This window comes from Schistocerca piceifrons, chromosome 9 (assembly GCF_021461385.2).
Source record: "Schistocerca piceifrons isolate TAMUIC-IGC-003096 chromosome 9, iqSchPice1.1, whole genome shotgun sequence".
Taxonomy (NCBI): domain Eukaryota; kingdom Metazoa; phylum Arthropoda; class Insecta; order Orthoptera; family Acrididae; genus Schistocerca; species Schistocerca piceifrons.
Genome location: NC_060146.1, coordinates 115,130,673 through 115,156,818, shown reverse-complemented (window position 1 = coordinate 115,156,818; position 26,146 = coordinate 115,130,673). Strand labels below are relative to the sequence as shown.

Here is a 26,146-nt window from a genome sequence, read left to right as displayed (position 1 = left end):
AAAGGTTTCATTAAGAATATCCCTTCCATTTTGTTGAATGAAATTTTTGAACCATTGACAATGCTGTCTCTTGCCATGATCAGTATTTTTCAGTTCTTGCACGACTGTCACTTTGTATGGGAAAAGTTCTAATTTTTTCCTTACAGTTGTGTGGGCCGTTCCGACACTAACATCGATTTCCTGGGCGAGTTTTCTTACTGATTGTTCGGTCTCGTGGACATTTTATCGGAAATAGCTAGGACGACCACTTCTCGCTGCATCTGTCACTGAACCCGTACTTCGAAATTTGTTAAATCTCGCACAGTATCGCGATGTGGGAGAGTTGTCTCCGGGAAAACTGAATTAAATGTTTGAGGAACTGAAACTGAACACTTGTTCGACTAAAAACACACGTTCTTCAATGGTTATCAGTTTAACAGTGACAGAAACGAAACAAACGGACAAAGGAACTACTAAAATGTAGACTTTCACGGCCGGAAATATCAGGACAAAGGAACTAAACTTAAACGTTCACGTCAGCACGTAACGGGTCCGAAGCTCGTGGTCTTGGGGTAGCGTTCTCGCTTCCCGCGCACGGGCGTCCCGGGTTCGATTCCCGGCGGTGTCAGGGATTTTCTTTGCCTCGTGATGACTGGGTGTTGTGTTTGTTTCATCATAATTTCATCATCATTGACTCGCAAGTCACCGAGGTGGCGTCAGCTAAAAAGGACTTGCAATTTCGGCGGCCAACAGTGCCGTACGATCATTTCATTTCAGCACGTAACGACACAGACCAACAATACTACTGACGCTGGCTGAGATAAACGAAACAGTGGAATGTTGAGTGTCTACTTGAAGGGAAGTAACCCAGCCAGGCGAACAATCATACGGCACTGCGGAGAGACTTTTTGAACACTCCGTACTTCGCGACACGAAACACACAGCTATTTCAAAAGCGAGATTAAATTTTACAAACTTGGTTCGTTCTTGTTTGATAAACGTGTGGATACGAGATAGCGAATTTGACAAACAAGTTTGATAGTGAAGAAGGGCCTCACGGCACGGGGAGAGGAGGCTGGGCTGAGGCGCGTGCTGCTTAGACCGCAGACAGCTGTGAGTGGGACGCTTCCGGCGGCCGAGTAACGGGAACTCCACAGACACAGCCACCCAGCACAGCCCACAACACACTCTGCATACGCGGCCAAGGCGCCGCCGCCGCCGCCGCCGCCTCTGCGGGCTTTCGCAACTATTTTTTAACTCCAACTCCGGCCTTATCTGACGGCGCCTTCCGCTGCCGCGATGCAACGCGCAGCAAGGCCGCAGCCGGCACCCACCGAGACGTACGTGTCTGATAAGCTAGCTACCGTGCTGCCACCTAGCAGCAGCTCTGAAAAACACTGCGCTGCGCAAACTCTGCGGATGCTTACACGCATTGATAAGAACCTGCAGGTATAATGACGGAAGGTGGCGCCACAGACACAACACTGTAAGTTGCTTTGCAGCCGGCGCCGCCATATTAGTAGCCCCTAAACATTAGCACACTACTGTTAACATGTGCTACTTGTTTGTTTTAAATGGTAAACATTACAATACTTTCGTGAATGACAGTGTAACAGGAAGGCATTTCCAGGTGTTCAAATGGCTCTGAGCACCATGGGACTTAACATCTGACATCATCTGTCCCCTAGAACTCAGAACTACTTAAACCTAACTAACCTAAGGACATGACACACATCCATGCCCGAGGCAGGATTCGAACCTGCGACCGTAGCTATCGCGCGGTTCCAGACTGAAGCGCCTAGAACCGCTCGGCCGTGACCGGTCGGCTTTCCAGGTGTTTTTCTGGTCTTAAAGGTTTGTTTTGCCTCGTTAATGCCACTTTCTCATTCTTACTCGTTCCGAATAACACAGAAGCGAAGTATGTTACGGAAAAGGTTGTCTTCGCAATTCAACAATTTCCTCAATACGGAATGACGAAACTGATTCGCGAGGTTTTCCGTGATTATCCTAAATCGCATCAGGCAAACGCGGGGATGGTTCCTTTTAAAGGGCACGCCCGACTTTGTTCCCCATCCTTGTCTGATACGATGTTACCGATGACATCGCTGTTTGGTCCCTTCTCCACATCAATCAACCAACCAACCAACGAAACTGATGTTCCGTGTATGTCCTCCTCCCGAAAATGCTGAGAACATAGTTTTCTACGTCTGGACGGTTTGCAATATTTCCTGCTCTCAGCGTTGAACTAGAACGCTCATAGAGTTGTATTGATAGGAAATCTAAAGTAAATTACAGTACTAAAACTACAGTAAAATTAACCAGCGCAACTGAAATTAGTGTATATAAAAGAAAATATCGCTTGAACCAGCCCACTTACTAACGGAATGTGATTCCTTTACATTTTAGACTAAATCAAAACGATTAGTACACCTGTACATGATGCGATCTTGCATTTTTCATCAAAACACTTCCAACAGAAGCTTAAGTTAGGAGCTACTAACATGGCGGACGTCGGCTTCAAGTCTGTGACGTCATGACAGATCATCTTATTATACCTGCATGGATAAGATGATTAGACTATATGCTCTGTGTTGTTGTTGTTGTTGTTGTTTTCAGCCTGAAGAGTGATTTTATGCAGCCTTCGATGTTGCTGTTATCATAAGCAAGCCACACCATCTCCAAATAACTATTGCAGCCCACACCAATTTGAACCCGCTTACTCTTTTCGTACATTCATACCCCCCTCCATTCCACCACCGCTCTCTCACGCATTATCAAATTCTTGATTCCTTGATTCCTTGGGATGTATTCTGTTCGTTCTTTTAGTTCTAACATCAATTTCTTTTTCTCCAATTCGATTCAGTACCTCGATCTACCTATCTAACCTTCAGCATTCTGCTGTATCACCACGTTTCAAAAGCTGCTTCTTATATGAACTGCCTGTCGCCCACGTTCATTACCGTACAAGCCTATACTCAAGATAGATACGCTATTTGTATTACGAGTAGGTGTTGGTAAAATCGTGTTTTTCCCAGCGGTTTTTCTCTTGCTTTAGCCAGCCTGTATTTTATATGCTCTACTTCGGCCATCATCTGCCCAAATATTAGTTTTAGTATCTCATAGCCTAATCTAATTTCTTCTGCATCGCCTCATTTAATTCGGCTGCACTCCATAATCCTTGTTCTCTTCTGTCTTTTTCAAGACACTGTCTATTACAAAGAAATATGGTAGTGTAATATCGGCCTAACGGTAGCGCAGTTATCACCGCGCGACGTGCATTCTGCTGTCATTTCAATATTGCGCCCCGCGGTCGTATTCCTGGCCGGAAGTCTGTTGTTTCATGCATAAATAACTTAAGGTAAACTACTGATTTGTATGACACGCGTGCTGCTTCAATTATGTGTACAGACAGTTCATAAATTCTGAGAATCTAGAATCTCGACGATTTTTGCCTGTTGTCGACGTTAATGCTCGCAAGATATAGGTGCCACGGAGACCAAGACTCCCGAGAATGTTTTAATTCCAAGATTGAAGTCTTACAACAAGTGACAAAAGAAATATTTTGTTGACGAAATAAATCTCGGGTGAACAGCCTTGTATGACTGTGCATATTTCGGTAGCTGATGATGGCAACGTGGTCGATTGCCGAAATATTGTGTCCTATGCATACTCATACCAGACTGTTCACCCGAGATTTATTTCATCATAAAATATGCCTAGAGAAATTGAAGAATAACAAATATTTTGTTGAAGTGATACAATTAGAGATTTACTACCTCCTGGCTTTTATCCTTTACTTGTACTGTGAAACCTTGCTTTTTGCTCAATTTCATGATTGTAGGAGAACGGGGAGTACCCTATAGATTTCGATGAGTGCGTTTGCGAGAGTCAAAAAATATGACATAAATGGCCATATCTTTTAATTGCATGAACTTAGAAGCTTCAATTTTTAACACCGCCAAGGGACCGTACAGCTTACTAATTGACCAAACGTTCAACTTGATACATGTACCCGTTCCTGAGAAAAAGAGTTTTTAGCAATCCGACGGACGAACAGACAAACAAGGACAACAAGGCGATTCTGCAAGGGTTCCGTTTTTGCCGATTGAGGTACGGAAAACAAAGAAAAAAAACCTTGGGTTTCTACGAACAGCCAGGCCAACCCCAAAACATTGACATTGTAAGGCTTTCTAGTCTGCGATCTCATCAGAATTCTGTCCGCAAACATGCATCTGCTGTTGGGTTGTCTACTCGTTTTGTGAGACGAATCCTTCATGAAGAACGAAAATTTCGTGCGTACAAAGTGGCTGTGGGGCAGTCATTTAATTCACGCGATTTCGTTGCTCGAGGAAATGCGCGTGAGGCGCTTCTTGGAATGCTTTAGGACTCACTTGTTTCTTCAGTAATGAGGCTCACTTCCACCTTTCGGTATCTGTAAATAACGACAACAAGCGCTACTGGAGCGCGATACTCCCAGTCAACTTCATCAGCGTCCCCCACATTCACAACGTGTAACTGTTTGGTGTGCACTATCGCGAGTTGGAATAACTAGTCGGTGTTTTATTGAAGAAAACGAACGGGTAGTTTCGGTGACCTCTGACCGCTATGTCGACACGATTCAGGGTTTTTTCGTGTCATCACTGAACCAGACAGATGTGCGAGATGTACTGTTCCAGCGTGTGTCAGTGAGTGTTTAGCGGCAACATTCAGCACGCTTCAATTTCATAAAGGAGCGATCGACATTGGCCAGCACGGTCGCCAGAAAACGCTCCATGCGACTATTTCTTATGGGCCTCCCTAAAATCATTTCTGTACAACGATCGCCCTAGAACTCTGCTTCGTTTGAAGAACAACATTCGTCGCGCAGTCAACATCATACCCGTCTATATGCTGAAAAGTTCTGAACGATACTTCAGTGCCGGCCGTGGTGGCCGAGCGGTTCTAGGCGCTACAGTCTGGAACAACGCGACCGCTACAGTCGCAGGTTCGAATCCTGTCTCGGGCATGGCTGTGTGTGATGTCCTTAGGTTAGTTAGGTTTAAGGAGTTCTAAGTTCTAGGGGACTGATGACCACAGAAGCTAAGTCTCATAGTGCTCAGAGCCATTTGAACCATTTAATACTTCAGTGTTCGATTAACGCAGCGTATTGAGAATAATGGACGCACTGTGCGAGGCATCATCTTTAAATCAGTATAAAGATAAGATTTAAACGTTGCATTTGATGCTATTCAAAGAATCAAATATAAATCTACATTACTTATTGAAAAAATTGAATTCTCATGTAAAAGGGTTGCTCTGCCTCACCCAGTACATTCATAATAATGAAATTTTTGTTCTTTGCTATGCTTCGTGTTGTTGGAGTTTGAATGATGTGCGCTGTACTTTCGACACACAGTCTCAGAACTGTGCTCGTTTAAAGATGTTTTTGTGTAGCGACTGCCGTGTGACGGAGAGCCAGCCGACTGAGGGTGGTGGTGTTGTGTGTTGACAGGGCCGGCGACGCAGCGAGCAATGGCCTGCTGGAGGACTACCTGCCCGAAAGGCCGTCCAGGGCGGCGGCTCCAGGCGTGGGTCAGCTCCAGCTCCAGCAGGCTGCGCAGGGGGCGGCGCCGCCCACGCAGCTGGGGGCGGCGGGGGGCGGCAGGGGCGGCGACGGACACGCCGCCACCAGCAGCGCCGGCTCTCTCGACAGGGTGAGTCCCACACCAGAATGGATTTCGCTCTGCAGCGGAGTGTGCACTGATTTCCAACTTCCCAGCAGATTAAAAGTGTATGCCCGACCGGGATTCGAATCTAGGACGTCTGTCTTTCGTGATCAAGTCCTCAGCCGACTATGCTGTTACAGCTTTACTTCCCTCTGTACCTCATCTCTTACCTCCCAGCCGCGCGGGGTAACCACGTGGTTTGGGGCGCCTTGTCACGGTTCGTGCGTCTCCCTCCGTCGGAGGTTCGAGTCCTCCCTCGTGTGTGTGTGTGTGTGTGTGTGTGTGTGTTTTGCCCTTAGCGTAACTTAGTTTAGGTTAAGTAGTATGTATACGGACCTACGACCTCAGCAATTTGGTCCCATAGGAACATATGACAAATTTCAAAATTTTTCTTACCTCCCAAACTTCACAGAAGATCTCCTGCATACCTTGCAGGACTATCACTCTTGACCCTAGACTCGAGTCGCGGTCCGAGACACAATTAAAATCTTTCAGGCGGTTTCAGACCATCTGATGTATTTTTTCTTCCATCTTTTGTCATCAATGTTGTGGCTGGTTGGATGTGGCCCGCCACTAATTTGTCTCCTGTTTCAACCTCTTCATGTCCGAGAACCTCTTCCACCCTAGGTCGTCTACATCTAGCTCTAGTATCACGCAAACGAGTCTCTGATGTCTTAACACATGTGCTATCGTCCTGGCCCTTGTTAATATTTACCACGTATTCCCCGTCTTCGCCAATTCTGCGGAGGACACAGCACGGATCCATTAGGCGGAGGGAAAGGGGGGGGGGGGGAGGAAGGCTGGCTGTCATGCATGTCATGACCACCTGACTGATGTTTTTACATCATTCCCATTACATTAACGTATTATATACTTTTTTTTCTTCTTTTCAGACGGGCGAAACAAGGACCAGGTGCCAGTTTCAGTTCCTTAGTCGTCGTTCTTTTCTTTTCTTCCCGTATACTCTTTCGTCTGTTCGCTATGTTTTTTTTTCCTGTCTTCTGACCACTTCAGACAAGATTTTCTCACACTCCTACTGTGTTCTTCCTTATTCAGTACTTTTTCTCCAAATACTTCTTTCAATTGTTTCTTCATCTTTTATATTATCTTTAACTGAATCCTTTTGTTTTCCTTTGTGGATCCATCTTGTTTCTGACACACACATTCGGAGGTCTTTTTGGTCAATATCCTGTCTGGCAGTCGATTCAATTTATTCGATACAAATGCCCAAAAATACTAGTTTTCTTTTTCTCATTAATTCTGATGTGTTTTCTGCGTTTCGATAAATTTCATCGTAACTTCGTAACTGTCAACCTTCCATAGTTTTTCCGGAGCCTAATGTTTTTCTAATGATTCACCTTTTTACTGTTTGCAATTTACGTAAGTTATACTTTAATGCTAGACATTCGTTTGCATATTAACATGCTCGACTCACTATTGTATTGCAGAGCCTTAATTTTGCAGCTTAGGCATGCATTTTTTACTGTTAAGTTCTTTACTTATACCCATGCTCTTCCCATTTTATTTAGAATTTCTCCTACAGCACCTTTACGCAGACCAATTTTTTTCTTTATCATCTCCGGAAAATATTAAAGTTTTTAACCTTATCTGTCTACCCAATATCTGTCACAGAAATTTCGGCACTTTTTTAATTTTTGTTAAAAATTTGTTTTTTTTTCTGCAGAAATTCTTAAGCCACTCCGACTATTTCTTCTAAATGTTCAAATGTGTGTGAATCCCTAATGGACGAAACTGCTGCGGTCATCGGTCCCTAGTCTCACACACTACTCAAACTAACTTATGCTAAGAACAACAGATGCATCCATGCCCGAGGGAGGACTGGAACCTCAGGAGGGTTTATTCTAAAGCTTTATACACTTCTATTATTATTATTATTAAAGCCCGAGGCATGTGTTTCACGTTAAATGTGTATTTGAGGATAAGTTGTATTTGGGGAGTTCAAATGGCTCTGAGCGCTATGCGACTTAACTTCTGAGGTTATCAGTCGCCTAGAACTTAGAACTAATTAAACCTAACTAACCTAAGGACATCACACACATCCATGCCCGAGGCAGGATTCGAACCTGCGACCGTAGCTTTGGGGAGTGGTGGGGGCGAGAGAAGAGACGGTAGAAGACGGTGACCCACAAAACCAGACTATGGCTCCATGCCTAGGAGGATCAACTGACTATTTGTCAGCCCAGTTAATTTGTAAGATCCTCCTATAGCAGCACATTTCAAATGCTTTGATTCTCTTCTTTTTCGGATTTCTCTGCAGTCATTGATTCACTTCCGTACAGTGCTGTGCACCAAACGTACAGTCCTACCTTTTCGTTTATTGGGCAGCGCTTGAACATAATCTCAAAACTGAAACTGAGGACGAGAGGAACAGACAGCAGTATTGTCTTACTCCTTTCCTTAAGTCAGTCCAATTGATACTTCGCCCTTTCTCTCTCTCTCTCTCTCTATCTCTCTCTATGCATTTGCAGTCTACCCTCGTTTCGCTCAGTATAGTTGTAATCTTATGCAAAATCACGATCGACTGCCTGTTAGTTGACCTAATTATTTGAGAGCACTTACTCTTGTCAAATTGTTTACTACTAATTAATGCCATAGCTATATATATATATATATATATATATATATATATATATATATATATATATATATATATCTTTCACTGTTTACGGTTGTGTGTATTGCGTATTTTCCTAATTTAACCATTTTACTTCGAAATCCAAATTGTCTTACGCCCGCCCTACGTTTCCTGGTCAGTGCTGTGGAACGGTTGCTCTGATGCGCATGGCGATCTAGCGCCATATTCAAAGCTTTTCTCAGTAATCCGTTTCATTGCATATAATCAATCGACGGTGGATCTACCTCTTCAAAATCCACGTTGGTATCCTCTATTGTTGGTGGTTGCTATTGACTGTTATAGTGAAAGTATTCTAGACTAGCGTAATACCCCTGTCATATAGTTTTACCTCATTTCTTGTGAAGCGAATGTCAATGCCTCTAAAGCGCGAAAGAAAATAAATAATTTGTTTTGAAGTAATAAATGGAAACTGGAAGAAAAGTTTAGCAAATCAAATGAAAACAGGAAAATTCATCGTGCAATCAAGCTGATTCTCAAAAGATACCACTCGAAACTATTTGGATGTAAAGATTAGCGCATGTTAGTTATGAAAGAAGAGAAACTGATAAAAAAACCGATGAACAAAACACATGTAGTAGCTACTGAGCCAAGACGAAAGGGGGAGGGGAACAGCTGTGTGCAGAATATAGAGAAAAGAGCGAACAAAAACCCTATGTGTAACCCTACAGGACCCAGAAATACGAAAAGAGCTAGCCAAAGAAGAAATAGACGACTTAAACGAAACAAAGCACTGGACGAGATGAAATAACAGATGAATTCATAAAACACTCGGGTACTAATTTTTTGTTTTCACTCTTCATCTCCAAATTGACGACTCCGTGATGCCTCTGGGTTGTCCTGTCGGTGGATCTCCTGTTTTGGTCTAATTATGATAAAAAAGAATTCTCCCCAATTCGATTCAGTACCGCTTTATTAATATTATTAATTAGACATCTCGTCAACACCGTAAGGTGTATGCAAATATTTAATAGCCGTATCAGTTTCAGAGTACAGAGCCCATCGTCAGTGATACATATTACGTCCATCTATCAAATGCTGTGCATGTCAATTATAAATTATCTGTGATGTCAAAATTGATGTTAATCTCGCGGTACACAGGTCGTTGTGCGTACATGTTACTGCATTGTCTGTAGCGCCACATTGCTAAAGTTTTTTTTTTTTCCTCGTCGTGTGAACTGTTTATGGTCCATGCTTCACTTGAACACAAGACTACACTCAAACAAATAGCTACAGAAAAGATTTCTGAATACTTAAAATTTCCTTTCTGTGTTAACAAACGTCTGAAGCACATACAACTATTTTTCTCGAAAACGGTGCGTCCAGTTTTCTTCCGGTAAAAATTGCATTTTAGCCAAACTAAGAAAATGTAAATGTAATCGTGAACACTAGATTTCTGTAATCTGCTGGAAAAAATAAAGCAAAGAGCTCCAGAAATTCACATGGAAACTGGGAGGAATATACTACCGAGGAAAAGAGCTCTCGAAGCTGAACATTTGTTCTTTAAATCGTTTTTTAATATTTTAGCCTTTTTGGACGCCGTCGCAAAGCTCTTCCTGAAGCTAATTATTTGAATGACGCTTAATGGAAAAAAATAAAGTTTGTAGAATAATGGTACAGTGTAGGAGAAAACTTTTGCTTACACTTTTAACTTCGAATAAACTTGAAAAAATGAGTAAAAAATGACAGTTTTCAGTCTCATTTCAAAATTATTTCCATCATGATTCAAGAACATTAGTGCCAGCCTTTGTATCTTTCCATTTGCGAACGACATGCATGCTTTGAGAATTCTGTTGTCACCAGTAACTGTCCCATCCCAGGTTCTTTATCGAGCGAGGTGGCGCAGTGGTTAGCACACTGGACTCGCATTCGGGAGGACGACGGTTCAATCCCGCGTCCGGCCATCCTGATTTAGGTTTTCCGTGATTTCCCTAAATCACTCCAGGCAAATGCCGGGATGGTTCCTTTGAAAGGGCACGGCCGACTTCCTTCTCCGTCCTTCCCTAATCCAATGAGACCGATGACCTCGCTGTTTGGTCTCTTCCCCCAAACCAACCAACCAGATTCTTCAAAGAATCTACCTGCCGTGCACAAAACTGGTTGCATATGGTCAGGAATTTGCGTTCCAGTTTAAGAAAAACTAGTTTTTCAGTATCTTAATGTTTATGACCGTCTCTTGAATTACGTGTCGTACAGTTTTCCGCAGGTTCATTCAGTGGTATATGTGGCTACTGTCTGCAAAATGTGTTGCAAATAGAGCTAGTTTAAAGAGGTAATAAATTAAAACATCGTGCCTAAGGCTGGAATTTTGTTCCGTGAAAAGCGAAAAATAATTATTTTTTTCCTTAATTATTTTATGAGGGGTGCAGCGAGAAACAAATTCGGGAAGGTTTAAAGTTGTGTGTAAGGTATGTTGGAAGTCGCTAAGTGCTCTGGTTCTCAAATACTCTGTGGTTATAACCTGGGTAATTGGCACGCCTAATTTTAATAGATTTTAATAGCTGCGCGGAGTGGCCGCGTGGTTAGAGGCGCCATGTCACGGATTGCGTTACCCCTCACGCCGGACGTTCGAGTCCTCTCTCTGGCATGGGTGTGTGTGTTGTTCTTAGCATAAGGTAGTTTAAGTAGTGCGTAAGTCTACGGACAGATGACCTCAACAGTTTGGTCCCTTAGGAATTCACACACATTTGAATATTTTTTAATTTTGGTATTTCAGTTAAACCTGTAACTTAAGATTATACCTCTTAATGAATAGGTTAGGATTTCGAATTTTTAAATTCGGTCAATAATTATATGAAGTACTAAAAAGAAAGTTTTGTTGCCCCCAGAGGCCGTTAGGTAGGCAACGTGCAACTGGGACTATGCACCGTCTTACCTGTTTCGTAATACAGATACGATATCGCGTGTTTGATGTCTACAAGAATGATATAATCTTCTGCAGTACAACCTGGTGACTTTGTTGGCCGAGGAACGAGCCCTCCTCTACCAAACCATCGACCAGGATTATATCGATTTTAGGTGCGCTAAGCTGGTGAGAGAAAACATGCTGGGCACCCACCTCCCTGCAGTCAATTTAACGTCTCTGCCACTAGAGGGACATGTTTTAGCATCTGCGGCAGTGCGTCTAAGAGAAGTTGAGAGTACCGCTCACCACTCAATTGTTCATAAAATAAAGGCCTGATAATGTCGTGAATGAATGCAAATCAGTTGTATACGCTCCATACATGCAGGTTGTTTTGTTGATGTTATCCGTAGGTTCTTGCTTCTGACCAGGAGTGACAATATGGATATTTATCTCGACAATAGATTTGAACGTGGCTTCGGCAGTTCATAGTATGACTGGTGTGATGTTCAAATTTTGATTCAGAAACCATATCAAAAGGCGATTCATGTATGAAATTTATCTTCGATTAATGTGAACATCTTAAGCACTTAACACAGCATAATTAGTCAGGGGTAACACTAACCAGAGAAGTGCGTGACCTCGAATAGCGAGAATCGCACAAAGATGTCCATCTAGTACACTACTGTCCAGTAAGATCGCTACACCAAGAAGAAATGCAGATGATAAACGGGTATTCATTGGACAATTTTATTATACTAGAACTGACATGTGATTACATTTTCACGCAATTTGGTTGCATAGATACAGAAATTAGTACCCAGAACAACCACCTCTGGCCGTGATAACGACCTTGATACGCCTGGGCATTGAGTCAAACACAGCTTGGATGGCGTGTACAGGTACAGCTGCCCATGCAGCTTCAACACGATACCACAGTTCATCAAAAGTAGTGACTGGCGTATTGTAACGAGCCAGTTACTCGGCCACCATCGACCAGACGTTTTCAATTGGTGAGAGGGATATGGAGAATGTGCTGGGCAGGGCAGCAGTCGAACATTTTCTGTATCCAGAAAGGCCCGTACAGGACCTGCAACATGTGGTCGTGCATTATCCTGCTGAAATGTAGGCTTTCGCAGGGATCGAATGGAGGGTAGAGCTACGGGTCGTAACACATCTGAAATGTAACGTCCATTGTTCAAAGTGCCGTCAATGCGAGCAAGTGCTGACCGAGACGTGTAACCAATGGCACCCCATACCATCACGCCGGGTGATACGCCAGTATGGCGATGACGAATACAAGATTCCAATGAGCGTTCACCGCGATGTCGCCAAACACGGATGCGACCATCATGATCCTGTAAACAGAACCTGGATTCATCCGAAAAAATGGCGTTTTGCCATTCGTGCACCCAGGTTCGTCGTTGAGTACACCATCGCAGGCGCTCCTGTCTGTGATGCAGCGCCAAGGGTAACCGCAGCCGTGGTCTCCGAGCTCATAGTCCATGCTGCTGCAAACGTCTTCGAACTGTTCGTGCAGATGGTTGTTGTCTTGCAAACGTCCCCATCTGTTGACTCAGAGATGACCACAGATGATAAGTCCCATAGTGCTCAGAGCCATTTGAACCATTTTGTAATTAGTGTTGCGCTTTATATAGAGCTGCTCGAATGCAGAAGTCATGCTGAATGAAAAAATTATGCGCCTACGTGTCTTTACTGCAAAGCCGAAACCGGCTGTCAATATTAATGAAATAGTTTATGACCAAAGCTGGTCTTAGGTTGTGTTCCAAAAATGAACAGCATAGAGACAGAAGAGATGACACTTTCTGCAGGACCTGACTATCAGTTTGCAGAACAATGCTCAAGCACGTACAGTGCAAGCAGTTACTGATTTGTTGGACTGATGGGGCCTGCTAAGTGCTATACCATCTACTGCACACGCCTGACTTAAGCCCTCGTGAGTTCAACACTATTTCTAAACCGAAGGAAACACTTCACGGCATTTGCTTCAGAACTGCTACAAATTCGTCTGGCAATTCGCTCGAACTGTCAACACAACTGGCTCTGCTAAGAGTATCCTACGACTTCTACATCGCTGGCTATCGGTTATACACAATGCTGGTGACTACGTTTAAGGTCATTAAAACTCTGAAACACGTATTGCCGGCCGTTAGTGGCCGAGCGGTTCTGGCGCTACAGTCTGGAACCGCGCGACCGCTACGGTCGCAGGTTCGAATCCTGCCTCGGGCATGGATGTGTGTGTTGTCCTTAGGTTAGTTAGATTTAAGTAGTTCTAAGTTCTAGGGGACGTATGACCTCGGCAGTTGAGTCCCATAGTGCTCAGAGCCATTTTTTTTTGAAACACGTATCTATTTTGTACGAGCTGTAAATAAATAGTTGCACCTATTAAAGTTCCAACCCTCGTATATTAGAAAGTATGGGTGATAAGAAGACGAAAATGGTGTCAGAGGCTAGCGGTTTTTACGCTATGAACTCATATATTTCTCGAAAGAAAAATCACGCAATACCTGTAAAATGAAATGATAGCGTGGCATGGATAGCCACGAGGCCCCATCCAGGGAAGTTCGGCCGCCGGGCTGCAATTCTTCGTTCAGGTGATGCCATATTGGCCTCCATGTGTCAGTGATAATGAAATGATGATACCACAATCCGGCCGGGAATTGAACCCGTGCCCGCTGCATGGTAGGCAAACACATTACCTGTCAGGTAAGCAGGCGGACACACAATACCAAAATAATAGGCGTAACACAGTGAGTAATAACTGAAAATAACGAAAATACTAGAACCAATGTTTTATTGGCAGTCACCTATAGTACTGTCTTGCTCGCAGGTGTGGCCGAACGGTTCTAGGCTCGTCAGTCTGGAACCACGCGGCTGCTACGGCCGCAGGTTCGAATCCTGCCTCGGGCATGGATGTGTGTGATGTCCTTAGGTTAGTTTGGTTTAAGTAGCTCTAAGGTCTAGGGGACTGATGGCCTCAGATGTTAAGTCCCATAGTGCTCAGAGCCATAGTACTGTCTTACACAACTCTTCCTCGCCTTCTACACTTTCAAGAGGCCAACTTTTCTCTGAGGTTTTTTCTGAAATCAGTGAAGGTGTTTTAAATCTGTCTTGCGACTCCATGGAAATGCATATTTTTGTTACCAAATGTGTTTTCTTTTATTGAAAACGTCAGTGGTCTCAATGAAACACATATACAATTTGGCTTGCTTTCTCCATCTAAATACAGTTCATTACAAAAAAAAAATGTTGATGTTGGTGCTTAAGATTTTTGCTCACACGTTTAGAAATGCAGAAGTACCGACTTTTTTTGTCAACCTATGTCTTTACTCACCCCTGAGATGACAAAATTTGTCAGGGTGAAAATGCTAAAACTTGTCTGGAAATCAGGAAAAATCAGGGAATTTCACTTGGGCAACCCTGCATTGGATCGTATGCTCCATTCCTCATCCTACGTCATTCATTATCGTCCTCTTAAGTCGTCGTATGAAGTGTGTGTGTCGTACCTTTGGATGACACAGCTTTCCTCCAGCTGTGCCTTGTTTAGCCATTTGATCGGCGTCTTCGTTGCCGCGAATGCCGCTGTGGCATTTGATCCAAATTAATGCTTTTTTCTTTGTGGCGTAGGCCTACTGACATGCTGCATAATTTCATAAACGAGTGGGCAGATGTGTGGTTGTGCAAAACGATTTTTGCAAGTTCATGACTGCTGCTCGGGAATCGGTTAAGATAATAGTCCTACTTGAGTGCTTCTAGAACGGCTACTACCTCCTCTGGTAATCTACAAGCCTTTGTTGCCGGTCTAGGAAAGTATATCCAATGTCATTTACCTATTTGGCACAATCTGTATATAATATATTGGTACCCGTCATGCATTCTAAAGCTTGTTTTATGGCCTTCGCGTGGTCTGAAGGGTAGTCGTTGTATACACTATTAGCAAGATGCATTTTGGGGGTGACTACTTTTTAGCTGGGTGTGCCAGTAAAGTGGAAAATGACGGGATGTCGAGGAATTTGCGACACGAGACGTCAGCGTGGTGTTTCTCGACAGCAAATATTTTAACCGTGGCTTTTCCAACAGCCAAAAGAAGCCACAACAGCGGGGGAGGATCTGGTCGAAACGCCACATTGCACAACTGGTTGATCGGAAGTACTAACTCCGGCACCTCCAAAGGGTCAGAAAGTCCACGTAGCCAATATCCACACTACGATGATCACCTAAAACAAATTGCAGCGCACGAACTGTTACGTAGTAATGGCCTTAAAACGCAGAGTCTGTCGGTTGTTATTGACGGGAAGCATTTACATGTTTTGATTTATTTGCGCATTGTTAGTGTACATAATTTCCTGTTGAGCCAACATTTGTGTAGCAACCCGAACAGTTATTACGATCGGCCGCGCCAGGCTATTCGTGCAGCGAGTCCCTTTGAAAAAGCTGATTGGTGCGTTAGCCTTTTGTAATTACGCGAGCAGCAAATTATGCCGTCAGTAATTTATAATGCGACGTTAATTTAACGGGGCCGCTGTTCACAAACGAATGACGTCGCTTGTGTGACGCAGTGGGAAAAAGCGCCTCGGGACGAGGCTACTGTGTGTTCCGTTGTATTGTAATAAGGAAACATGGCAAAATAAAACAATGGCATGGAAACTGAAGACATTTTTTCTGACACTTTACCCAACATAAAAAGTCTCCTGGGAGGTAGACTGCTGTGCCTGTAAAAAAAAAAAAAAAAAAAAAACCGGTGAAGTACAGAAGTCAAACCAAGTAAAAGTGAGTTCGTCTTCAGACAAGGTTGTCCTTCAAAGGAGCAAAAAATTGGCAAAGTTTGGATATTTTTGCGACAATGAAAAGAATGCAAAGAATCTGTTTGGGGATTATGGTTTATCATAATTTGAACTTTATTTTAGATTGTCGATAAAAAAGACAAAATGGCCCGTAATTTTAGTTTGATCAAGGGCTTGCGAGTTTGAAATACGCATACTGCGTACAGTTAGTACCTCAGGAGGTATCTGAAATCAAAAATGGATAACATCTATCCGATACTACATTAAATTTTTGGGATCTTATACCTATATGGTGCTAACTCGAACTTTGGGTTCGATTTTTGAATTTTTGTTGCACTATTTATGGCTTCACAAAAAAATTTAATATTAACAAATTTCGTATATTATAGGCATAAGCTCCCAAGAAAAGTGTTTACTTTTTCTGGGTCAAGGGTAGAAGTTAATACGTTGAACGGTTTTTATTTTATGCTGCACGCAGTTTCGAAAAATTGCTCCTCGTGAAAGGTAAAGCTATTATATGTATTCTTAGTTACATTTGCATGGAAACATGTTGATATATATTTTTGACGTGCTGAACACAAATCAGAAATTAGATTTTCAAAATTCATAATGGCTAATCCAAAATGACGGACCAAAAAATATGTTTTCATTAATTTTGACGGGTCGTGAGTCGTGCTTGTGTTGCTCAGTCGGTAGAGCACTTGCCCGCCAAACGCAAAGGTCCCGACTTTGAGTCCCAGCCCGGCACACAGTTTTAATGCGCCAGGGAGTTTCAACATATCATCCTTAATAAAAGTGCGAGGTGAGTTCTTGAGCACTTTCACACGTAATTGGATTTTCTATGAAAAAGTCGAAGTACTCGACGGAACATGTATTCGGGCAGATAATCCACGAAATGTTTGGTGCACAGCAGTAAAATTAACTATCGTACTTGTCACAAGTATTTAGCTAGGATCCTAGCTAATCGCACCCTCGGAAAAAAGCATCAAAAAATATTGACGACTGTATTATATGTGGAAGCTTAGCTTTTCTTGTAGCCCTACTGTATGTATATCAATCTAAACCTTTAACTTTTGATATTAGTGTGTGTTCGCGCTACATAACAATGATGTTGCTATTGGCTGACTACATCACGAGTCCTATACTTTGAATATCTGCTGTCATTGGCTGGCGAGATCACGTGACATGAGCTATGATTGGCTGACAAAAGTGCATCGCGCAACGCAATCTCGATTTCGGTAACCATTGTGTTGTACTTGATGGAATTCGTATGTATGCTTTCGTAATGCAGTGTACACATTTCCATCAATGATCTTTTCAGACCGCTTTGCTTTTGCTCGGTTTTATTTTCTAAAGCGCCGGGAAGCTCTACGCCGGTATGTAAAACCTTTACCATTTGAAGGATTGAAGGTGGAAAGTATGTTGTCACTTAACACGAAAAAAATGTGTGTGCATCAGTGATACAGTGTATTTTCATCCAGGCGAAAGTGTATTTTTAACCGAGAAATCCGGGAGTTTTTTCTTATCCGCGTATACACACTGTTATGTATGAGGCAAAACGATGTGCCTCATGGAAAAAGGGTGACCCGGCTAAGTCACGCAATTTCACTCTTAGCCTGATCGCAAGTGGTGGCCATTAATTTCACGCGTTGATCACGTAATATGACGTGAGGATCAGTGAACTATACTTGACTGGAGGTATCTGGAACATCTTAGGTGATTAGAAAGTTAGTAGCCAGGAATACAATTAAATACTTGGCTTTAATTCAGCATCAGCAGTTGAACGTCGATATTGACTTTGTACAATTATATTTACAAGTGCAGTTATAGACTGAACTGCAAATACTTCTTTGCAATTCTGATTGCATCACACATATAGATCAATTGTCAAAGCATAAACTGTATGTGGCGCCTGGCAAGGTCGTAGCTACTGACTTAGCTGAAGGCTATGCTAACTATCGTCTCTATAAATGAGATCTCTGAAGCTATAACAAGCGAACCATTCATATTAAAGTCGGCTGCAGAAGTGGGCAGTGCGCCAGCTTGCCTCGTAAAACCAGCTGAGTGGCAGCGCTCGGTCTGCTAGCGTCGACAGTGGCGACTCGCGGGTCCGATGTGTACTGACGGACAGCAGCCGATTTGAAGCCTACAACCTAGCCAGTGTGGTGCCTCGCGGTGACACCACACACGCTGTCAATGGAAAGGAGCCCTTGATGATGGACACCAGAGAAATCAGCTGAATCATCCACCATCTGACGAAATTAGTATCGCTAACAGTGTTCTTCAGTCACGGACATCGACGTAATCTCTGGTACCATATGGAAATTCCGTGACTCAGTGACTAACGCCCTACCCAAATATCTCCCGGCTATGACATCACGGAGGAGGAAGTCGTCGGCAGCTCGAGACTGACAAGTCTGACGCATTAAGAATGTCGCCGTGCGGAAGTGCGTTCTCATATCGCTCTATACTGTACCTTACCACTGGGCTGCGCTATAATTCTTTTTTTGTGTGTGTGTACCGGCGTGCTACGCTAAGAGGAAGGAAGGAAGGAAGATTGGGTTTGACATCCCGTCGACATCGAGGTCGTTAGAGGCGGAGCACAAGCTCGGATTGTGTCAAGGATGGGGAAGGAAATCGGCCATGTCTTCTCAAAGGAACCCCCCCCGGCATTTGCCTGGAGCGTTTTAGGGAAATCACGGAAACCCTAAATCTGGATGGCCCGACGAGGGTTTGAACCGTGGTACAGAGGCAAGTGGATTCCATTGTCTTCCTGGAAACTTAACAAGAAATTAAGTACGTAACTATATTTTTTTTCGGACGTGATAGTAACGTCGAGTACCCCTCGAATCGAGAAAATTAAGTCCGCCATCTACTAAAATGTCTAGAATAAGGAAAATCGTTTAGTAATGAAAATTTCACATGATGTTAATTATAGGTTATGCGAGGGGCGTTTGAAAAGTCCGTGCAAAAATAGAAACTATTCACGTGTTTGGGGTAAACCTTTTTAATTTTTCGACATTGTCTCCTTTTAGACGTATACACTTCGTCCACCGCTGTTCTAATTTGTTGATCCCTTCCCAATAATAGGAATTGTCCATGTCTGCCAAACAGCTATTCATTTGAATAAAATATTTCTCCCGCCAGCCATTGGGGGAACAAATAGTAGTCCGAGGGAGCCAAGTCTGGAGAATAGAGGGGATGTGAAACGAGTCGGAATCCTATTTCCAATAATTTTGCTACCACAACTGCTGAGGTGTGTGCTGCTGCATTGTCGTGATGGAAAAGGACATTTTTGCTGTCTAATCGCCGGCGTTTTTCTTGCGGCTCAGTTTTCAATCGGTCCAATAACGATGAATAATATGCACCTGTAATAGTTTTACCCTTTTCCAGATAGTCGATGAGGATTATCCCTTGCGAATCCCAAAAGACAGTCGCCATAATCTTTCCGGCCGAAGGAGTGGTCTTTGCCTTTTCTGGTGCAGATTCTCCCATGGTAACCCATTGTTTAGATTGTTGTTTGGTTTCAGGAGTATAGTAATGTATCCATGTTTCATCTGCAGTGACGAAACGACGTTTAAAGCCCTGCAGATTCTTCCTGAACAGCTGCAAAGCATCCTTGCAGCACTTCACACAATTCCGTTTTTGGTCAAGCGTGAGCAAGCGCGGAACCCATCTTGCGGACAGCTTTCTCATGTCCAAATGTTTATGCAAAATATTTGGTACCCATTCATTCGAGATGCCCACAGTGCTAGCAATCTCACGCTCCTTAACTCTTCTGTCACCCATCAGCATATAATGGATTTTTATCAACGCTTTCTGGAGTCGTAACCTCCACAGGGCGTCCAGCACTTTGAGCATTACTTGTGCCCATATGGCCACTCCGAAAACTTCCAGCACCACTACCTTATATTTTTGCCACCTCGTCATCCACGGGCAAGACAACTTCGTCACGAGCGCAATAGCTTCTCAAGATCGGCCGTTCCCTCTTCCTCGACACCAAGTAACAGTCGGCCCCTCCTTTATTCCAACTGAAGCTGAGTGAAATAATCATTTCCCAGACGTTCTCCAAAAATCTCCTTTGCGTCAATTTAGGTGAACTGGTACTGAATTTCAGAAGGCAAAATTCATTAATTGCACATACATTCAGAAGATCCAAAAATATCAGAGCCGTCCATACTCTAGTGGTCGTAGCAAGATAATTTTTGAAGTAATTAGTCCACCAGATCGACTCAAGTTACTGTACGACTGTAAAATGTGATAGTTCCAGGTTTCCGGTCATCACCAATATCTTCGTCAGTTGCATCATCTTGATAGATGTCGATAAAATGAGTACAGTTCTATTGTCCTTTCTGAAATAGGACACAAGAGTGCAATAGTTTCTGGAAACAAACACGGAGGATACACTATCTGTGCATAAGTACCCGCACATACGTATGCAATGCGGAATTGACAACCAGATGTCACAAGAGGCTGACACACAAGTGTAAAATGAGGAGGCGGGGAGTATCATGTTGCCAGTAGAGAAGCAGTGACGACAGAAAGAGTAATTCGGGAGAGCTCAGTCACTTCGGACGTGGACTAGTAACTAGATGTCACCTGACTAACAAGTCCGTAAGGGACATTTCAGTTCTTCGAAAGCCGACCAAGTCGACCGCCTGTGATGTGACTGTCAAGTGGAAATGCAAGGAACAACCAGAGCTTAAGACCAGGCTGTTTTTTTGTGATTAGGTGCAGTCCCCTTATTGCGCTCAAGGTAATACTAAATGCGGAAGGATATGAAGGCATTTTACTGTTGTTAGATTTGAGGTCCGTCAGTTATGCAAAACACCGTTTTTTCTCAGTACCCAAACATGTTTCGGCATCACTGTGTCATCATCAGTGGGTTTTCGTTTTTATTAATTTTTTATGAGCTTTCTTCTCATTCGTCTCTTCAAGTACCGGTTTCAGTTTTGCTTTTTAGAACCGAAACCTGTACTTGAAGAGACGAATGAGAAGAAAGCTCATAAAAAATTAATAAAAACGAAAACCCACTGATGGCACAGTGGTGCCGAATCATGTTTGGGTGCTGAGAAAAAACTGTGTTTTGCATAACTGGCGAACAACAATTTTAACTACAAACACGGCCAACACAAGGAGCTGCAAATCAAAATAATGAACATTACTGGATTGTGTTCCGCGTACCGTAGAGGGACAGTTCGGCGACTATTTCAGCATGACAATGCACCGTGTCGTAAAGCAGCATCTGTGACGTCATGATATGTGGCCACTAACAATCGTGAAATGGACTGGCCTGCCCATAGTACCGATCTGAACCGAACAGAAAATCTTTAGGGTGAGTTACAATTTCGACTTCGTTACAGACATCACTACCTTGTCCGTTTTAGACTGCCATTGCTCCACAGAGATTGAGACACCTCATCGAAAGTGTCCCCAGCAGAATTCAAGGCCGTCGTAAGAGCGAGGTGATGACACTGTATAAACGTCCCCTGACAAGTGTCTGCGCATACTTTTGATCAGATAGTGTACCTGTCTTTGTTCTTATTTGGTAGCATTTTTTTAGCAATCTCTCTTCCTCTTATTCGTTTCCGTCGTCCCGACGTACGTGAGTTTCTTTTCTTCCAACAGTGTCTGGGTCAGCTTGACGCTATTTAATGAGCTATCACCTGTTACATTCCCATTTGTTCCACAAATAGGTTCCACTAGTCTCAACACAAAATTTCTTTGAGACTGTTGGCCCGCGTATTGTTCCAAATTTATTGTATACCCTGTTTTAGCATCAACAAGAGCAAACATCTGTAATCCATGTTTTGTAGGTTTACTGTGTATGTACTGTATAAAATAGCAATTTCCCCTGAAAGACAGAAGATGCTCGTCGATTTTTATATACTTACAGAGAGAAGATCACTAAACTTACTAACCATAAATTCAAATACTACTTTGATTGGAGCTAGTTTTATCTTCCAGCTGATGAGAATTACGCACATTTACATCATCAAAATTCAAACTTCGGTACAGAAAACGAAATCCCTTCTCATTCAACAGTAAAAAAAAAACACTGCAATCCATTGCCCTCAGAGTTATCCACAAATGCTTCCAATTTTTTCTTGGACAACGCATCGTACCAATGATATTAACGATTCCAATGAAAGATCTTATCTCTGTGCTATCTATTAACCTTGCATCACTATCTCTGGTAAATCTTGAAAGAGCGTTTTCAATGTATAAGTTAGTATAGCAAACAATAATTTGCAAAGTCTCGTTGCTAAGGTAAAAATTCAATGTTACCTTCGCTTCCAGGGAGATAATGACTTTACTTGCTTGAGTATGCACGCTGTTTCGGGAAACATGTGTGTACCGTCGTGTTTCACGATTCTTTCAGCTGAATTGAATGCCTTTTTATCACTCAGTTCAGACGAATTGGATCTGTTTTCCTCGTCACTGACCTGTTGTATCGATTGAGTGTTGTGGTCACTTGCAGTCACGTGATGAATTTCGTGATCACTTTCATCATTTTACTTGTGACGTATACAGCGCGCGGTTGGCAACTGTCACGCAAATACGCTACTGGTAGGGTAAGTGATTTCTTACGAACTGTGGACGGAAAACAGAGACGGGTTGTTGCCACAACACCGAACACCAACAATAAACTTTTAATTACTCGAAGACGCGACTCCGAAAATTGGCGCACAGTTTTGCAAACGAACGACTAATGTGACGGGAGGATACCTGCCAACTACACGCTTTATCTAGGGTTAAATGGAATTAACGCAGGTGTTGAAAATTCATACTTGTTGTTCTACTCCATAACTTCGTTGAGGAATTGATGCATCAGAGCCTGTCACGGTGTAGAGTCGTACAATAATTTATTGCCCTCGTTTGTTGCGAGTATAAAGTGTCTTCAAGAAGAACGAATTTGTCGATGAACAGAAAGTTTGATGCATTGCATATGACGGATAAAGGATATCTGTTGGAAAACACCGCATTCTCGTTGTGTCCCATCCATCGTATTCTACGGACCTAGCCCCAGGAGACTTTTCCTTGTTTTCCAAACTGAAACACACGTTGAAAGGACGACGTTTCCAAACCATAGAAGAGATACAGGACAATGCGACGAGAAACCTGAACGCCATCCCACAAAATGTGTTCCGGGAGGCGTTCCAAAACTGGAGGAAACGATGGGAACGGTGTATTGCCAGTAGAGGGGACTATTTTGAAGGGGGCAGTGCTTAAAATGTTGTACGGTAAGCAATAAAGCTGATACAGCAGAAGTTCGGTTTCTTTTTGAACATACCTCGTAACTTTGTACACACACAAACCTTCGGTCGCTATGTAGATGATTGGAGTTGCGGTTCTCTGTGTCAGGTAGCATTGCCAGCAGAGTGCACCAGTGCTGTTCGCGTTTAGAGTTGTTACCAGGCCGGGTAGGGTATAAAAGGGGGCGTGGACAGCGTAGGCTTTTGAATGATCGCTGTGAAATGAAATACGCGTGATACGTGCTACAAACCGGACACAATAGGAAGGACCAGGCCCCTTTGCTTTTTTCTTTTATAGCTCGTTTATTACATCAGAGAAATACACATTTTAAGACAAAATTTAACTACATGAAATATTGCTCCCAGTAAAGGTTAACATAAGCAGTGACAAAACTTTGTTTTCGTAAGGGTTTATGCTGGCAACAAATTTTAAGGAGGCAACGTAAGGTTTATATCAATTCAGCTCAAACACGTAGCTAGTGATTGAATCACGACACAGAAACAATTTTGGCAACAAATAAATAGCGTGAATTTGTACTCGCAGTAACCAACTAATCAACAGCCTTGCCATTCAGTAAGTAGTAAGCCAATCGGAACGAATTAGCAACACCCAGCAACTAGGGGAGTTAATACCAACAGTCTTTAAATGTCTTGCTCCCCATTAAATAAACAAACTTACAGTAATTAAATGAATAACAAATCACACTACGCTCCACTCAAACTCTTCAGTGGAAGCCAAGCCAAATTGAAGATTCCATTAACTGACTAGCACTGAGGTCACACTAAAGCTCATCTCTGTGTTCCCAGACACACATGGGGCAAACTTACACAAGACAAGATTTTGAAGGGAGCACATCAGTAAAACGGTAGTGGAGCTAACTCGTGCTACTGAAAATTAAGGTACTAGACAGGGGCACAAGGTGGTATACAATGAGGTTGCCTTAGTGCTATACTGCGCTCCAAAATATTAATTCAAATGGCCAATTCAAAATTAAGTACACATAAACCAGCATTAATTAACGAGGAGTGACACCAGGTCACTCGAAGGGATGACAACACTTAATTGAAAAGAGGAATGCCGGAGGCGGCAGTAACATCAAACACCTTCTCCGAGTTTTAACCAGGAGTCACTTCCTGCTATACAAGTAAACATTTAACCAAGCACAAGGAAGGCTTTTTGCAGATGATGCTGTGGTGTATCGACAGGTTGTAACAATGGAAAATTGTACTGAAATGCCGGAGGAATTGAAGGAATTGACGCATGGTGCAGGGAATGGCAATTCAATCTCAATGTGGACAACTGTAAAGTGCTGCGAATACATAGAAAGAAAGATCCCTTATCATTTAGCTACAAAACAGCAGGTCAGCAACTGGAAGCAGTTAATTCCATAAATTATCTGGGAGTACGCATTAGGAGTGATTTAAAATAAAAATATAAAGTTGATCGTCGGTAAAGCAGATGCCAGACTGAGATTCAGTTAATTCCATAAATTATCTGGGAGTACGCATTAGGAGTGATTTAAAATAAAAATATAAAGTTGATCGTCGGTAAAGCAGATGCCAGACTGAGATTCATTGGTAGAATCCTAAGGAAATGCAATCCGAAAACAAAGGAAGTAGGTTACAGTACGCTTGTTCGCCCTCTGCTTGGAATACTGCTCAGTAGTGTGGGATCCGTACCAGATAGGGTTGATAGAAGAGAGAGAGAAGATCCAACGGAGAGCAAAGCGCTTCATTACAGGATCATTTAGTAATCGCGAAAGCGTTACGGAGATGGTAGATAAACTCCAGTGGAAGACTCTGCAGGAGAGATGCTCAGTAGCTCGGTACGGGCTTTTGTTAAAGTTTCGAGAACATACCTTCACCGAAGACTCAAGCAGTATATTGCTCCCTCCTACGTATATATCGCGAAGAGACCATGAGGATAAAATCAGAGAGATTAGAGCCCACACAGAGGCATACCGACAATCCTCCTTTCCACGAACAATACGAGACTGGAATAGGAGGGAGAACCGATAGAGGTACTCAGGGGACCCTCCGCCACACAGTCAGGTGGCTTGCGGAGTATGGATGTAGATGTAGAAAGAGAAAATTCAAATAAAACCCCCAAAAGATTATAAAGGACAGGGAACCTCAACTATTTAAATTTAAAAGAATTAGCTCTCCCCAAAGGCAGTGTAAACGCTAAGACCACACTTAAGAGGCCACCAAAATTGGTTACAAAAAGTCTTATACATTTGTCCCTCTTCTTTAAAAGAAACACAAGGCTGCTAAACTTCTGCTGGACGTCCGGTATGGCTCGTGTAGGATGCACCAGGCAGCAACCCAAGCTAGACGGTCGCAAGGCACGGCGATCAAAATCAGGAGAGCAGACAGGCAGGCAGCCAACACACATCCTCCATCCTGAACCGGCAGACCGCGTACAACCAACTCCACATATACGTGGTTGCTTCCGAGCTCGTACCTCGCGGCGTCTCAGCAGGTCGTCAGAGCAAACGTCAACTGCCACTCGCCCCGCGAATGCGGGAAACAACAAGGCAAGCAAAAATAAGAAACATCGAAGGATCGATAGTGGACATCCAGGAGACTGGCGCGACAGTAACGAGCGCCACGGTTCAACGCGTAAGGCATTTTGCGTTGCGAGTCCCTTTCTGGGGAATTCGTCTGCCAGGTGGAAGTCTTTTGTATTTGACGCCATGCCGGGGACTTGCGCGTCGGTTATAACGAAATGACGATGAGGACAACACACGCACACAGTCCCGAGCAGACCCACCCCAGCCAGGAGTCGAACCCCGTACACGGAGATGCCGCGTACTTGTGTTATCCATCGTTATCAGCGCCTGACTGAGAAGGAAAGTGACCTCGTTGTGGGGGGCCTATTTCGCCGGCTGATTAGAACAATATCC

At 43.2% G+C, this 26,146-nt stretch overlaps 1 protein-coding gene across 1 annotated transcript in view; it reads left to right on the top strand.

The window, feature by feature from the left end:
* The window catches only part of LOC124717395 (protein sprint), a 305,335-nt gene that overhangs the window by 160,446 nt on the left and 118,743 nt on the right, over positions 1 to 26,146 (top strand). Inside the window, exon 3 of the mRNA XM_047244247.1 lies at positions 5,471 to 5,672. Within this exon, the coding sequence (XP_047100203.1) occupies positions 5,471 to 5,672 (202 nt within the window). The remainder of the gene's footprint in view (positions 1 to 5,470; positions 5,673 to 26,146) is intronic.